The sequence below is a fragment of the Haliotis rubra genome, unplaced genomic scaffold (genome assembly GCF_003918875.1).
Source record: "Haliotis rubra isolate DU_JTF1 unplaced genomic scaffold, ASM391887v1 Scf17, whole genome shotgun sequence".
In the NCBI taxonomy this organism is placed as follows: Eukaryota; Metazoa; Mollusca; class Gastropoda; order Lepetellida; family Haliotidae; genus Haliotis; species Haliotis rubra.
Window position 1 is genome coordinate 2,984,298 of NW_025765669.1, and position 17,402 is coordinate 3,001,699.

The 17,402-nt window shown below is 39.5% G+C and overlaps 1 protein-coding gene across 2 annotated transcripts in view; it reads right to left on the minus strand.

Moving 5' to 3' along the window:
- LOC124272474 overlaps nucleotides 1-17,402 on the minus strand; it is a 66,192-nt gene that overhangs the window by 24,086 nt on the left and 24,704 nt on the right. The window contains exon 1 of one of the 2 annotated variants that reach the window (XM_046707653.1): nucleotides 14,919-14,997. The exons of the other annotated variant lie outside the window; for it this stretch is intronic. Coding sequence (XP_046563609.1) covers nucleotides 14,919-14,966 — 48 coding nt within the window. The 5' untranslated portion in view covers nucleotides 14,967-14,997. Of the gene's footprint in view, nucleotides 1-14,918; nucleotides 14,998-17,402 lie in introns of those variants that run through there. 2 annotated transcript variants of the gene reach the window in all.

The following is a 17,402-nucleotide window of genomic DNA, read 5'->3' on the forward strand; positions in this document are numbered from 1 at the left end:
CTGATATCGTTCATTTGATTCTAGACATCAGTAAAGGCCAGTATTGAAGATATCTCTGTTTGAATTAAATATATCTCTAATTGAATTAAATATATCTTTAACTGAATTAAAGATATCGCTAAATGAGTGAAATATATCAGTAATGCGTTTGTGGATATGTATAAATTATTACAAGATATCTTGAATTGAATTGAAGATATCTTGAATTAATTTCTAATGCACCTATGTACATTATAGTTGTAATTGGTTTATTGATATCTGAAACACATTTAGATATATCACGAATAAATGTCGCAATAGCACTTTAAGATATCAATAATTTTAATTTGGATGTCAGATACCAATTAAAGATATCTTTAAAGTTTTATTAATTATTATATCTTTAAGTAGAATACATATACATATTTTTATCTTGAGTGAAATATATCAGTAATGCGTGTGTGGATATGTATAAATTATTACAAGATATCTGGAATTGAATTGAAGACATCTTCAATTTCTTAATAAATATGAAAAGGGATGCCATGGGGCCACCCATACCATTATGGCAATTTTACAGTTTACTATCAGTTTTGGATAAGCATACAGTTTAGATGAGCACTTTGGTAAAGTTTGTTACTAACAAAAATAAGTTTCTCATTGTGTACAAAGATACGTATTGGAAATGAGTTTCGAACAGAAACATGTGCCCGAATATTAGCAAACTGTCAGTCATATTTGAATGATTTTGCTGAGCGTTCAGCGATCCTTATAATCATCCTGTCACAGACATGGAAATTATATTCTAGCTATGAAATACACAATGCCATTTTAGAAAGTGGTCAAATGTAACATGTGATATATTTGGGATTACACTTTCTCAGATTTGGGATTACACTTTCGGAAGCCGCGGTGGCTGAGCGGTCTAGGCGTCTGACTTTGTGTGCTGGCGATTAGGTGCCTGACTCTGAGGGTGCGGGTTCGAATCCCGGATGGGACTCAACCCAAAAAGTACTAGAATCTGTGCTTTACTGAGAAGGTGTATTCCCAAATATAACATATGTTATATATTCTAGTCGCCGCTCCAAAATGTATTATATACAAATGAAGTATTTTTCAATATTGTTTTGCCTCATGCTGCAGCCTACCAAGAAGACGGCAGCGGACAATAAGTTTAAACCTTAAAGGCGTTTGGTATTAAGACAATAATATAGGACTGGTCGACTGGGAGTGAGTTTACTGTGCATGAGGTGGGTATCCATGTTAACTGTGGCAGAGTATCTCAGTTATAGGGTACCACATAGGTCTGGACTACTACAAGGGGCCATGCAAATGCTCATGCATACGTCACTGTATGTGCAATAATTTTGAACGCAATGCCAACGCCTTCCCCTCACCTCACCATAAAGTATTAGTTTAGGTCTGCATGTCACGTTATCTTTTTACATTTAAGTACCATGTAAGGTCTTTATTGAACTCGGTCAAAAAGTATAAATGATAATTTGTCTTCTATGTTCTGTTATGTCGGCTGTCTAATAACGTGCAACAGCAGTAAATGCTGTTCCTAGAGAAAATCACAGTGGGAGAAATTAGAAGGATACCGCCAGCCCATGTTAGCGTCGCCTACCAAAACAAGCTTATTGATTCAATATCAGCGTAGCCTTGGCGTTCTGCGGGAATCCTTTGCCGTTTGGACATAAAGGCTTTACTGAACGTATTCGAGCCCAATGAATTGAGAAATCAGACGCTAACAAGTTGTTAAATGTTCGCCGCCCTTTTAATATGTATTCAGGGGACCATGATGGGGCACAGTGGGCACCAATGGTGCAGTCCAGTGCCATGGGGTGTAATTACTTGCCAGAAGTAATCATTATATTTCTCTATATTTAAGCCATTCCTTAGGCAGATAAGTTGTGGTTGAATAATTCCGATATGTTCCAGACGCTAAGAGGACCAATGATTAACACGCGCAAGAGTTAATTTACTTCCAAACGTCAACTATAAAACGTAACCAGTATTATACATCAGCAAAAACTGATTCCATAAGGCATAAAAAGCCGAAAGAGTGATTAAAATTATACGAATGGATCAAAACCTTGACACCGGGTGCACAGGAAAACGATAAGCATGACCTTTTCTACCGTTTGTACTATACCTAACACACATGAAGATTGCAAGGTTTAAGTAATTGCTACAGGTAGGCATTCTATGCTTATCCTTTTCGCGAACACCTGGTGTCATCACTGATTTTCAGTAGTCCATTCATATCATTTTCACAACTATTTTTCCCTTTACACCAAAAGGAATTTATTTCTGAGGATAGTCAAGACTGTCACCAATTTGCCTTTTTACGCTCAAGTGAAATTTTAGAAAGCGTTGGGGGTAGCCTGGTTGTTAAAGCGGGTTCGATTCCCCAGATGGATACAATGTGTGAAGCCTGTTTCTGGTGTCCCCACCATTGCTGGCATATTGCTAAAAGAAGCGTAAAACAAACCCACTCACTCACTCAGATTTTAGTTTGACCAACCACCCGTGAAGGTCCGGGTTAGAATATTGATCTTCAGTAACCCATGCTTGTCGTAAGAGGCGACTAACGGGATCGGGTTTTCAGGCTCACTGACTTGGCTGACACATGTCATCGGTTCCCCATTGCGCAGATCGATCCTCTTGATGTTGGTCACTGGATTATCTGGTCCAGACTCGATTATTTACAGACCGCCACCATATAGCTGGAATATTGCTCCCTAGTTTGACCGACATCTGTAAATACACTGCGTTGTATCCAGTAATGGTAGCGTGATGCTTCCCTCGTCATAGCGAACTTTCTGTGATTGAAAAACCGCTGTAATGTTGTCCTGTCCAATCCATTTTATTATTCACTATGTGAGTGAGTCAAGACTCTTGTCTCATTATGATTTGTGTTTGTCTATGGGTCTCAAGGGCGTAATGTGACCGGGGATCATAAAACAGCTTATAGATCAGACAGGATAGCCCCATGGGGCATAGCATTGCTCAATGTCCACTGCAACCGATTACAGACCTGTCCAATATTAGGTCTATTTTTTCTCATAGTGTCTATTCATCAGAAATCTAATGACCGACAGGAATTCCCCTGAGACTTCATCGATCAACACATTTCTTTTTGTTATGATTGCCCGTTAGCAGATTAGCTCTGTTTATTACAGTTTACGTTTCATGTTTGATCTACTCCATACTTCAAATATAAATATATGTTACAATTCTGATTTGAAATGAGTTTTCTTTATGTGAATTTGATCTGTTACCTAAAAGGCATTTTAGGCAAAAACATTAGGGTTTTATAATTTTTAAGATCATGGTCATTTTGCCTTTTGCTTTGCTTTTCTATTGTACCATATACAAAATTAATAAAACGTAAGTTCAAGCATACGGACGGTTTCCTTAATATTCATAAGAAACCTTTTTAAAGAGCAATTTGAGATTCCAACTATATCATAAGCGTTTGTTTATGAAGCGCCATCAAATAGACATTGTATAATTGATATCGGTTTTGGAAAACTTAACATAAACAAATTTCAATAAGCAAATAGGACCAAAGACAATTTGATTCAAATGTCCGTGCTTTCAAAAAAATATATATAATTAAATAACCAAAATTTCGCTGACTTGGCTGACACATGTCATCGGTTCACAATTGCGCAGATCGATGCTCATGCTGTTGATCACTGGATTGTCTGGTCCAGATTCGATTATTTACAGATCGCCGCCATAAAGCTGGAGTATTGCCGAGTGCGGCGCAAAACTAAACACACCCACTCTCTCACTCATAGTTCCTCACGCTCTACGGCTTTAGGATTAGTTCGCTTACTTTGAATAGAGGAAATATGTGTAGGATATGGCTAACGTGGGTGTAGAAGAGGATTCGCAAGATACTAAACATTTTAGAGGTTAAAACAAGGGCTGGACAGCTCGGAGACAGTATACTGTGTTGGGTGTCCATGTAAAGTAAACTTGAGAGTGAGTGAGTTTAGTTTTACGCCGCTTTTAGCAATATTCCAGCAATATCACGGCGGGTCACACCAGAAATGGGCTTCACGCATTGTACCCATGTGGGGAATCCAACCCGGGTCTTCAGCGTGACAGGCGAACGCTTTAACCACAAGGCTACCCCTCCGCCCTCCATGTTAAGCCGCGGCATGGTATCTCAGTTGGCCAGCACTACAAAACCGGCACAAATCAGCTTATAGACAATCAGGCAACACAGACCCGTGGAGATCCGGGTTAGAATTGGTCTCCTATGCTCGTCGAAAGAGGCGGCTAACGGGATCGGGTGGTTAGGCTCGCTGACTTGGTTGACACATATCATCGTATCCTAATTGCATAGATCGATGCTCAGGATGTTAATAACTGGATTGTCTGGTCCAGACTCGATTACTTACAGACCGCCACCATATAGCTGGAATGTTGCTGAGGACGGCGTTAAACAGCAAACAAACAAACAAACACACACACACACACACACACACACACACACACACACACGCCACTACGAAAGCGTGAATTTTCTTTAAGAGGACGTTAACCCCCATTTCACCTCACCTCGGTTGTGTCAAATGATTGTTTGACATCACGCACAACCCCAACGTGTTTCAAATCGCTTTCATCTGAGACATTATTGATATCTTCACTGGCAGAATCTGAATTTCGGGACAGCTTGTTAACCACAATTTTAACCAGACCGCAAATGCCAGCTGGCTGTATGAGCTCCAATGGGCATCAAAGGGCAACACTTTTCTTTTTAACGGAGAAATAAAAAATAAAAATAAATGAGTATACTTCAAACCTTTAAACCAATGTTTCAGCTCATCAACACAGGTGGAGGTTAAGCAAAGAGCCTGCACCTACAGCTTATCATGTTTTGTTTCTACTTAAACATCTTTGGAGACCGACGTCATTCTTTGATGAACAGTGGCCTTAATGGCCGAGCTGACTTATCAAAGGGGCTTTCCATTGGCCGTGCTTAGTTGATTCAAGTATTACAAATCAAGAGGTAATACGTTTGCGTGGCATTAGCTAGCGGTTTGATGTATTAACTGTCATTTAATCGATCTGTAAATATTTCTTCAGGGCACCTTAAGCATCCTGATTCTGGTGACATCAACCTCATAAGAGAAGAGCGAATGATTTAAACTAAATGCACCAGAAAAAAACTTTTAAAACCAGTGGGAACTGTAGCTCACCTGATCATGTAATATGGCATTCAGAGAACATGTTCAATATTCGGTGGGGGTGGTTGGGTAGCAAAATGATTAAAGCGTCCGGTCATCGCGCTGAAGACCTGGGTTCGATTCCGCACGTGGGTACAATGTGAAGCAGATTCTGGTGTTCCCGCAGTGATATTGCTGGAATATTGCTAAAGCGGGGTAAATCCACACTCACTTAAATATTCAATGAGACCGCCTGGAGTAGTGGGTAGGGTATCTGCCAGAAGGTCGGGACTTCGAACTCTGGCCGTGTCAGACCAATAGATGTTATAGGATGGGATTTGTTGTTACCCTGCCTGGAGCTTGGCATTAAGGGAATAACACAAGGACTTGTCGGCTCGGAGTCTGAGAGAGTTATCTGAAAGCTGTATCGATGTTAAACTGTACCATGGTATTTCAAGTGGTAACCTTTAAAATAATTCCACTATAACTTCGTACAAGCACAAGATGTCACACATATGCTTTCATGCACATGACCGTATGAGTGAAAGTATTTTTCACGTTATTTCCACTGACCTGACCTAAACTTCAGTGGCAATATTTGATGTTTATTGAAGATGATATGAAGATGTCGATACAAGCAAAATTTCAATACCCACACATCAAATTTTAGTTAAAAAGCAGCTTGCAGCGACATGTGTTAATGCATGCTTCATTTTGATGCACAACGCATACGTTACAAAAGTAAGGATATTATTCACAATATTTTTGCTGACGTTCATCAATTTATGGAATTTGCTCGATTTTGTTTGTCGATTCTAGTATGGCGAATTCTGAAGTCGAACGCGGATGAACATGTGTTCTTGAACCTTCTGGAGCCACCTGTCATATACACACATCATCTGGTTTTCAGACACTAATGCATTCAATAAGTGCCATAAATCGTGCATAACAAGGGTTTCTCTAGCATTACAAGGACTGAATTAAAGCGCGCTGTGCCTTTGTGGCATTCAAGCATTCGTTGTCATGCTATCACTTTTTACGTGTATGGAAACAGTGAAAGTGTTCTCACGTCGCTTGTAGTGAGTGGATGTGACAATTCCGGGATTAAACATCTGACACCAGCAGTTCATACCAGAAAAAGACAATATCTGCTCTTCTGTAAAGAGAAGGGCTTCTGGTTCAGAATGTGACCACAGCACCAATGAACCAGTGGTGTTTGTTTTTCGTTTAACTGGGCACAAATGTCCAAGCTGTATGACCATTGTCAAAAGCTTATAGAGATATGATGTATACAGACTACATTATTAGCCAAATGATCAGGCTTTCACCGTTTTCTCCACTTTCAAGAATATTCTAGCTCTATAACGGAGGTATGTAAATAACCCAGTGATTGACATCATGAGCAACGATCTATTCAGTTACGATATGAAAACATGCTTCAACCGTGTGAACAAGCCTGATCACTCGATCCAGTCATAAACTACCTGCCAAAGTTAATACACACCCATTTTTTATGGCAACTTACATATAACAAACAATTATTAACAATATTCTATGGTAAACTATTTATACAGGTATCATGTTTGCGTTTTGGAACTAAAAGGCTGCTGTTTTTCGGCGGCTATTTTAAGCCCAGTCTATTCCAATATTTAAGAGTTTACTATTTTATGCACGGTAGTGTAGTTTGTTTCGCAAGGCTGAATGTACCGGTGCATTTCTTCTCCTTTTCGCCTTCTTCATAGAATGTCTTCCATATCCTACTTGGCGTTTTTTTCTTAAAGAATGCCAGCAAATACTGGGCATCGAAACAGGTGACTGTAGGAACCCGCACTGCTCCAGATAACGTTCAAATCAATGCATTTTCTTTTCAACGAGACATGAGACTTCTTTTCCACACATGTACGTCACCATAAAACACGTTTCCTGCATTAAGTAGTTTTTGCTCGAGGCATTTTTTATATTATATACAAAAGTTGAAAGAAAACGAGTGACTCTCTGTCTAATTCAATGAAGTTTGTGAACTCTTTTTCAGTGTAAAAAATTAAGAAGCTCCACAAAGCTAGGTTAATCCTTCTTAAATTTTCATCTGGCATTCATCCTGCTCTCATATTCATTAATGTATTCCTATCAGATTCCTTTTATTAAAGAGCTCCATGGATGACACACGGGATTATGTTTCATGAATACATGCATATTGTTGGCAACACTGAAATACCGTTAGGTAAAAAATACGTATAATCCAGACTGATCATCTTTGGCGATGACGTCATTCATTGGGTCGAACTTCCTCTTGCCCTACGTCCATCATGAACTCGGGAACGACGAATGATTATGCTCGTGAACTAAGTTGATATACATATACATGTATACGCAGGGCCATCATAGATTTAATGATATCATTTTCAAATAAGACCTTTTGTCTTTTACGCCCAATATGATATATTTCCTGAGATATTTCTAATATCTGTGGCGTAAACTTTTACATGTTACATTTTATTACTATTTTTTGGTCTGCTACCAATTTGATTTTTTTGCGCAGCGTACCAAATTTACTGTGAATATACATCATAGCTTTAGGAGACTAATGGGTAGCCAAGTGGTCAAAGCTTTTGCATGTCACGATGAAGATTTAGGTTCGAGTCTAAACATTGATAACGAATGCCTATTTCTGGTGCTTCTGTCCACGATACTGCTGGATGATAAACAGTAGCGGTAATTCGCTGATGATCTAGCACAATATATTAAAGGAGTTGACACACTGTCGGTCAATTAGCTGTTCATGCATCGTGTAAGGCTCAGAAAATGTAAAGCTATTCATCACCAACCAGTAGCGGTAAATGGACTTTAGTTCATCCTGTACATGGCTAAAAACATCCTTTGCAATGAGACATTACTGCCCCATGTACAAATCGCAGTGCGTCTTGCCACAAGCATTACATGCAATGCTGACCACTTCTGCTTTTAATACAACCATTAACATAGGTTTGTTATTGCTTCACGCCGCACTCAGCAATATTCCAGCTTTATAGCGGCAGTCTATAAATAATTGAGTCTGGACGAGACAATTCAGTGATCAACAGCATGAGCATCAATCTACGAAGTTGGGATCCGATGACATGTGTCTACCTGATCTGGTTAGTCGCCTCTTGCGACAAGCATGGATATGGGTTTGCTGAAGATCAATTCTATCCCGAATTATTAACATAAAGATATGGATTATGTACAATGGCAGTGAATTGTCTAGCAGGGAAAGACGAGCGTATATGTTGGTACTCCAGGTGAAAAATTTACATGAAACGAAAGCTCTTGTGCACATATCTAGACAAATAATGATACGGTAACCCCTCTTTAGGCAAACAGCCACTTTAATCTAACCTTATGCACTTGATACTTGAGTAGCCATAAAAATGGTTTTCATGGCACCAATAAACCATTTTGCAAATCATGGAACGAGTCATTGACAAGTACACAACATCTGTCTATAGCAGGTATGGGATCTACAAGATGCAATGACATACTGAAAACTTGGACCCATGCTTACAATAAGCTTAGATATTTCAACCAAATTAGACCCCACATCATAGTTTTGTGTTGAATCAATGATTTGATCCTTAGCAAAGTGTGAATAGTATATATGATCTTGAGATCCGGCAAGACCTGGGTTCGAATTGATTCGCTTATCAATCAGTGTTGAATTGGATGGCACATGTCATGGTATCCAAATTGCGTCGATTGGTGTTCTTGATGTCAGTCACTGGATTGCCTGATCCATACTCAATTATTTACAGACCAACGTCCTATAGCTGGAATATTCAGTGACAAAAATAGTATCAGATGCAATTTCCTAGTTGTTCCTATACGTTACTGTGTTCCAGTGATTTTTCTCTCTCGAAGAATATGAAGACTTCTCAACACACCAGCCCTGGACATTACCCCGAGTGTCGGAAGTGCTGTTGTCGGGTACTCACCCAATGTCAGTCAAGAACACTGGGAGGTACCAAAGCAAAGGCACCGAGAACAATTGGGGAGTCTCTCAACTTGGTACTGCTTTGCCTGTATCTTACCTGTTACATTAGTGCCAAAAGGAATAGAGAATCCAATGATACGAATGATTTCATTAGATTTTCAAACAACGACAAGATCAGGTAGGTTGGTCTGGATACTTCTAAGGCTGTATAGGGGTCTTTTACCAAAGATTTCTATCTACAAGTAGCCGTTTTCTTGACGCCCTTCTGGGGGTCTAACCATGGATGGACCTCTGAGTCGAAATCACTAACATGGCTAAGTAATATAAGGATTAAGTGACCTCATCGTGTCGCTAAAGACACCGTGTTTGTGCCAACGCTGGTCATCCACTGACAAGGTTGGACAGTCTCATTAAATTCATAAAAGATAGCAAATCTATTTCTTAATATGTAGTATATTGTGGTGGATATTCACTCATTGACGGTTCGAGTGGAAACTGACTGAGTTCAGCAGCAAAGACGAAGCATTCGTTTCAGGCTAACCGACTTCATCCAAGCAAAGGATTCTATAGGGTTGCTGTTCTACTCAACACACAGCACATAAACTCGATGCAATAGTCGTTCAGAGAGCCTCCCTTAGAAAATTGAGTCTGTGCCGATTTGACATGGCATTTCGCTCGGTTGACACCCATTTCCGCACCGTCCAGCAGTAGAGAACTATCAACAAAATCAACTTTGACAATGAAATTATGTCCTACATCCCTGACCTGTGCACAAAAACTGTGGAATGACTTGTTTCATCAAGAGCCTTGACATGTTTCACAGGCCTCAACGTAAATCAAACCAACCCACCCCTAACACTTGAACTGGTAAATGTAAGCAATAGTAGTAGTAGTAGTAGTAGTAGTAGTAGTAGTAGTAGTGGTGGTGGTGGTGGTGGTGGTGGTAGTAGTAGTAGTAGTGGTGGTGGTGGTGGTAGTGGGGGTAGTAGTAGTAGTAGTGGTAGTGGTGGTGGTGGTAGTGGGGGTAGTAGTGGTAGTAGTAGTAGTAGTAATAGTAGTAGTAGTAGTAGTAGTAGTAGTAGTAGTAGCAGAAGTAGTAGGAGTAGTAGGAGTAGTAGTGGTGGTGGTGGTAGTAGTAGTAGCAGTAGTAATGAATCTCCAACTGCACAGTAATAATGAACATTTTCTTTTTTCATGGATTTGTATGACCTTTTTCATTGCTTAAGACTGAAACCAATGATTGTAGACCCATTTTGTGAGCAAGAATGATTTGTTCGGTGAATGTGTGTTAGCCTAGACAGGCAAGTGTCTTAATTGTTCCAGATACCCATGGGATTAATTATGTGGTTCTTAATATGGTACTGGATCTTTACAGATATCAACTTGACCATTACATTGTCAGACGTCTACAGGAGATGCTCGTCCCAACAGACAGGATAAGCAGATATTAATCCTAGTTCTTTCTGCACAGTTTTATTCAGACCTCCGACCGACGTCAACTCAGGGATACACTAATGCAAAATTCAATTAAAAATTCTCAAGGAATGTTTCACTAAATAAGTGAGTTTATCTTATAGACTAATCATAGAGAGCAAACACACTATACAGGACACGTTATATACTCCAAAATGTAGGGGAACTTCATTTTTATTTACGATTGAAAAGATTGGGAGATATATCAGAGTCAATCAATGTTGATATGATAGTAATGAATGTTTGGAGAGTGCATCACCACTTGCACTTCCATATGACCATAGTTGTGTGCACAATAATTGCTCTTGAAAGATTATTGGTGTATGACGTGAAATTCGTATGTGTACGATTTTCATTTTCAAACAATGTCTTTGCATGGAAATGTGCTACCTTGATATCATGTTTTAAAATGCCTCAAACTGTTACTCATATGAGACGTGTTAACAACAGCCAAACCACACTTCACAAATTCCACGTGAAACGTTTGACCTGTGGTCTTTATTGTCAGCGTTCAGAAATGTTCCCACCCGTAAAAGTCCGGGTTAGAGTATTGATCTTCAGCAACCCATGCTTGTCGTAAGAGGCGACTAACGGGATCGGGTGGTCAGGCTCGCTGGCTTGGTTGACACATGTCATCGGTTCCCCATTGCGCAGATCGATGCTCATGCTGTTGATTACTGAATTGTCTGGTCCAGACTCGATTATTTACACACCGCCTCCCTGAATCTTTTCCCGTGCTTGTCCGTGAACAGTGTACTGTTTCAAGCCTTATCTTCTGAGCATCAGATGCAGTCAGCAAGATGGTTTATCACTGGACATCTGGCCGGTTGGTGAACTCCCTCAACACTACTGTTCCGAAACTAATTGGTCACAACACAGGAACTGTGCGGGCTGTTAATGAGCCAGTTTGTAACCGAATATGGTTGTCTTTTATACATGACGTAACACGTTGACAATTGGTCAAGAGTGTGTTCCTGTTTAAATAACGTCTCCAAAGAGATGTTTACGTGTTTCGATAACATAAAAATGTTTGGCTCTTTGTCTTGTGCATTGTCTGCAGCATACCCACGGCGCGTTCATTTTCAACCCCCGTGGCTTTACATAAGTGTTATTAGCGGGTAAATTATTCTTTTTCAAGCACTCGATAGCCCTCGATAGCTAAACATTCATTGCATGCTGTTCAACATAACAACTTACGAGTATCATGCCCCAAACAAACATCTGATATGCTTGGCCAAAGACTTGCTCACGCTTTTGAACAAAGCTAGTATTGCCTCTTCATTTAGTGTTAACACTTGTTAAAATGAACTTTCTTCAAAACATTATTTATCAACTTTCACAGTTCTTAATACATGCCCAGAAGGTTCCTTTATCATACCATGTGCTTTGGAGATATATGACGTTAAAGCAAGACAATAACCAGTCTCGCATATCCCCGAAATTTTTTCCATGGAGAGTAAAACACAAAATAGCGGTGACGTTCATCATAACACCAGGCGTAAGCAGTTATTTAGAATAACACCGTGCGGTTGAACGGAAATTCACCGTTATCCATTCTTTCATATGTGGGCGTATATAAACACGATGATCATTAAAGCGTAATATATAGCCAGAAAGGTGTTTAATTTTCGATCGAGGACTTCCTCTTACAAGTAGAACATTTTGATTGGTATTAACGTTGACCAGTGTAAATTGCTATTTAATCAGTGCAAAGAGATCAATGTATCTGCGGCGAAGGCGTTAAGCGAATAGGGAAATGATTCGGGAATTCCTAGGTGATAGAAATAATAGCGACAAAATCCTTTCCACGTCCATAAGAAATCTCTGCTGAAAGCAGAGTCGATTGTACGATTCCTACCATATCATGACCGTGTGTTTAGAAATTGCAAACAAACAGTGATAATACCAGCTGTTCGTGAAAAGGATGCCCCACCGGTGGCACCTGTCAGTGAAGGCTAAACAATTGTTCATCTGAAATACCATGGTGATGTGTGACACCACTCAAAATAGGGAGCTGCCTGGAACATCATTTTTGTCACCATATTTTTTCTAAATGTTTTACTGAGGCCTTAAATCATGTAGGTCTCAACAAGAGTCGTATGACGACGATTACACAATGCCAAAAGCTAAGATTACACAATGCCAAAAGCTAAGATTACACAATGCCAAAAGCTATGATTACAAAATGCCATTTAGAAAGTGGTCAAATGCAACATATGATACTACGAAAGTGTAATCCCAAATGTAACATACGTTGCATTCGTATGAAGACCATTGGAATCTTGATAAAAAAGAGCAGGCCCGATTGTACCCCTAAAATTGTATTTCATATCTTTACTGCGAGTGGTGGCTGAAAAGTTCTGAGCCTGTTTATGAAGTAGGAGTATGGAACGCCCTAGACAGTGTGCAAATTGTGAATTCCAACCAAAGGTTGGAGCTGTTGGTATATTGTTCAACATAAAGGGTAAGCTGACTTTTCGACAGTTGAAGCCTTTCCTCCTGTCACGCACAGCCTTGTGGAGATTTTTTTTTTCATACTGAATCTTTATGCATAGATCTAAAAATGAAAGCCATGAAGAAAAGCGACGTCAACCAACCATCTGGAACCTCCAAGAACTGACTGGATCTTCTGATGAACGGTAGCCTACATTTATGTCATTTCTTACAGGTTGCATGCTGACACGAGGCATGGGATGACATGTCCCAAAATATTGTCAAAGCACAGTGTAGCTGCACAAGATATTAATTAAACTGTTTAGAGCACAGATGAGGAGTGCAGAGACCTTTCAGAAACGAGTAGTAATCAGAGTGGCTTCTATTACATCGATCATGACATAATTCTTCCATCGAACCTTGCGTGACGTCGAATCCAGACAGATTCCAATCAAGGGGGCTTGGTACGATCTGATCACATTGAAGCAGGTATGAATGAAATGACAGGTATGTCGATTAACTAGTAATTTAGTACGTTCGGTTTACGTACATGCATTTAATAATATCAATTTGAGTTTCGAAATCTTTGTACATATCTTAACAAAAAAAATAACAGTATCTTCATCTTCATCTTCATCTTTAGTACTTACACCCAAACGATCAACCTAAACATTCATTTTATGATGTGATAAAGCAAATTTAGATGAAATAGACTTTATGTTGCTCTAAGGAGCACAATGATTGACTGAGCGGTAAAGTTTCTTACTAGCTAGCTGGTAAAGAGATTTATTGTAAAAGAAGCGTTCACATGCAAGAGCAATTTATATAATTTATATAAAACCGTAAGAACGATTTGAAATTAATTGAGTAGAGTTTTAAAGATTTTTTCACAAAATTCTGATAAGTAAGGGCCAAAAACACCTTTCTGTTATTATCTGTAGTCTCTACTTAATGTAAACTCCAATATACCATTCGGAGTATCGTAAGCATGCGTTTGTGATTCACTATCTAATAGTGTTGATAGCAGATGCTCTCGAAAGGTGCTCGGTATTTGTGGACACTGAAATTAATATGTAGTCGTAATAGTAACAACAGGCACGATTAACAGGCACTGATGATGTCATCATCAGATGTGTGCGAAAAGATGCAACATCGTTTTGCAGGAAAATGCTTTTCGTATGCGTGGTGAGAACAGATCTACGGCTTTAATTGATCTATGTCAAATTCCCTTTACAAGTGACCAGATGTATTGCTTAACATCAACCGTATACATGTATTAACTAGTGTGGTTTTGACTAACCAGTTTGATGCCCATGTATGGTTACAGCAGATATGTCACCTGGAAAATGCTGTTGTGCCAACTGGTCGAAGGATTATATCTTAGAACATTCCTGATAAAGACTTTTCAGTTTTATCCTTGTGGAAAATGATAGTAATTATGAATAGGCCTTCAAAACATTTATAGACCCTTGTTATTGTGGCCATGAGGTTCGAAGACCTGAGTGCTGGACCCAAACCTGTTGACATAGAAACCAGACCTTGGGCTTCCTTGAAGCGAAATGGCTGAGGGAAAAACTAAGGGCAAAACGCGATGACATTTAAAAAATTATTTATAACATTGATGTACATTTATCGTGTATTTAAACCAAATGGTGGACACCAAGCTGGCCCATGACACCTTCGAAGACTATCCATAGTCTAATCATGCCTATTATTCGCCACCCTAAGCCTTGCTTAACAAGAATGAAGACAACGGTTCTGCATAATTTCAGCGTCGGCTCAAAGTGCTCATCTTTACGCAAACACTTAGTATCATCACTTTTGATACTGATTTATAAATATGCTCATAATATAGGCGAAATAGTACAAAAGGACTTTACCTTTGACAGAAACGTCTTGTGATTATGGACATGTTTTGTGGCTTTCATTAAGTCGAAAAGAGGCCTTACGTTGCAGAGCCGCCAGCAGAAATTCACATCTAATTAAGACATCATGCGTAACTGTTCGTGACACAACCAAATTGATTCCACCGATTGCATAAGCGATGGCGCGACAGTGATTAACATTTTCAGGGGATACTTAACCTTTTCCCAGGTGTATTAATGCTATTACACACACTCCAATCACTAGCCACTATACTGATAGGAGTTCCATTTGCATACTTTTACGTGTTTAACTTTCCAATAGGGCAAACATTTCACCGAATCACTCAGTATCAAATGTTTGCATTGATCAACGTCCAATGCGCCATGCAATTGCTGGAATGATAATTTCAAAAGAAATATATTTTCATGAATTTATATGCTTCCATTAGGATTCAAATCACAACACGATTCACTATTATAAACTTCAATGTTTGTAAATTTATGCAATGAATCATTAAATAGTTGAAGACCTTTCATTCGCAATTTGCCTAATGTCTGCCCGTGAATACAGTGCAGTAGGATGTGACCATTGAAGATTAAATGAGTTTGAGCAGCTTCGAACAGAATGTCGGTTTGTATCATGGCGTGGAAGAAGGATAAACTGACGTTTACAACTGGGATCAAACCAAATTGCCCGTATATGCAGACAAACCATGAACAATACTCAGATGTAAGGGAGTAAGGGATTTCAAATTGCATCATCAGATCCTGGGCCTAGATTTTCGAAGCTCTCTTAGCGCTAAGATAGTCGTAAGTTAATGTTATGTATGGCACTATCGTAGCGCTAAGAGAGCTTCGAAAATCTAGGCCCTGGCTTTTAGATTTAAGTTCGTTTCTGAATGAATATATTCTTGGGAATATGCTGAAGTCTAGGTAGGGATGGTCTGAGCAATTAGCTGAAGTGAGCGGTTGTTGTTTGCAAATCCAAACAGACGTTTAAGACAAGAAAAGGCATTTTCCGACACATTAGTGGAAAATATTGTATTCGATACACTTCCCCACCACTTGTAACACAACTTCCTGCTGTTTCTTTTCAAGTGACATGCCTTTGCGTGTGTTTGTGACAGGTGCCACCGGTGGGGCAGGATGCCTAGCATCATCGCCATTTCAAAGTGACTCATGAGCACCTGCTCATGATACAGTCGACATCTATGTACAGTCGGGTTTTTTCTTATCATGATGAAATTGGTTGGGTTGCTTTTATCGATTGTCACGTAGTTGGAAAAAGAAGGCAAAACTAAAAAGTACACCTGGAACTTGTGGTCCTTCATAGCGTATCAGATAGGCGATTTATTTGTTCGCGAATAGCTGGTGTCACCACTGCTTTTCCTGGATCTATTCATATACACGTATAAAGGCTGAAGATGTCTTTTTTTACAAACCTACTTTCTAGTGAGTGAGTGAGTTCAGTTTTACGCCACACTCAGCAATATTCCAGCTATATGTCGGCGGTCTGTAAATAATCGAGTCTGGACCAGACAATCCAGTGATCAACAACATGAGCATCGATCTGCGCAATTGGGAACCGATGACATGTGTCAACCAAGTCAGCGAGCCTGACCACCCGATCCCGTTAGTCGCCTCTTACAACATGCATAGTCGCCGTTTGTGGCTTTGCAGAAGACCTATTCTACCCCGGGTCTTCACGGGTACCTACTTTCTAAGCCAATGTAGATGTAAACAGTACAACATAATATACAAGATTTTGTATAGCGCCCTATATGATTTAGGAACTAAAACATTGTAAGACGCTTTACAGAAAGAAAAAAAAATATAACGGCCTTGATCATAGACTTGAGGCTTAACTTTGCTTTTCGACCCCCGAAGGTCCGGGTTAGAATCTTCATTCAGTAGCCCATGCTTGTCGTAAGAGGCGACTAACGGGATCGGGTGGTCGCTGACTTGGTTGACGTATGTCATCGGTTCCCAATTGCGTAGATCGATGCTCATGCTGTTGATCATTGGATTCTCTGGTCTTGATATACGGACCGCCGTCACATAACTGGAATTTTGCTTAGTGCGGCGTAAAACACCAAATCAAACCAGATTTGTTTTTCTATTTGACAGAAACTGATTATTCTCTAGCGTCTCGTATACCTGCGTTGTCATGACATTTCATGGAATTACTCGTAATGAAATTTGTCAGTCTGTTGTAATTCGAGAACATTATACAGAACATCTAAAGAAAATACATTTGCCATCGGCACATTACGACATCACGGTATTAAGTGAACATATTTGATTTCATAAACTTCCAATAACTTACTGGCTAAACGAAAATGAATAAATGTTACAAGAGTAATGACACTAAACACATTGATACTTACGCTGACACACACATGGAGGTAAATGTCAGGTGGTAATATGTCTAGGAACTAAATTATTCCTTACTTCGGATCATCGCGGAAATCACTGTGTGTCATTCACGCTTCTCACCTG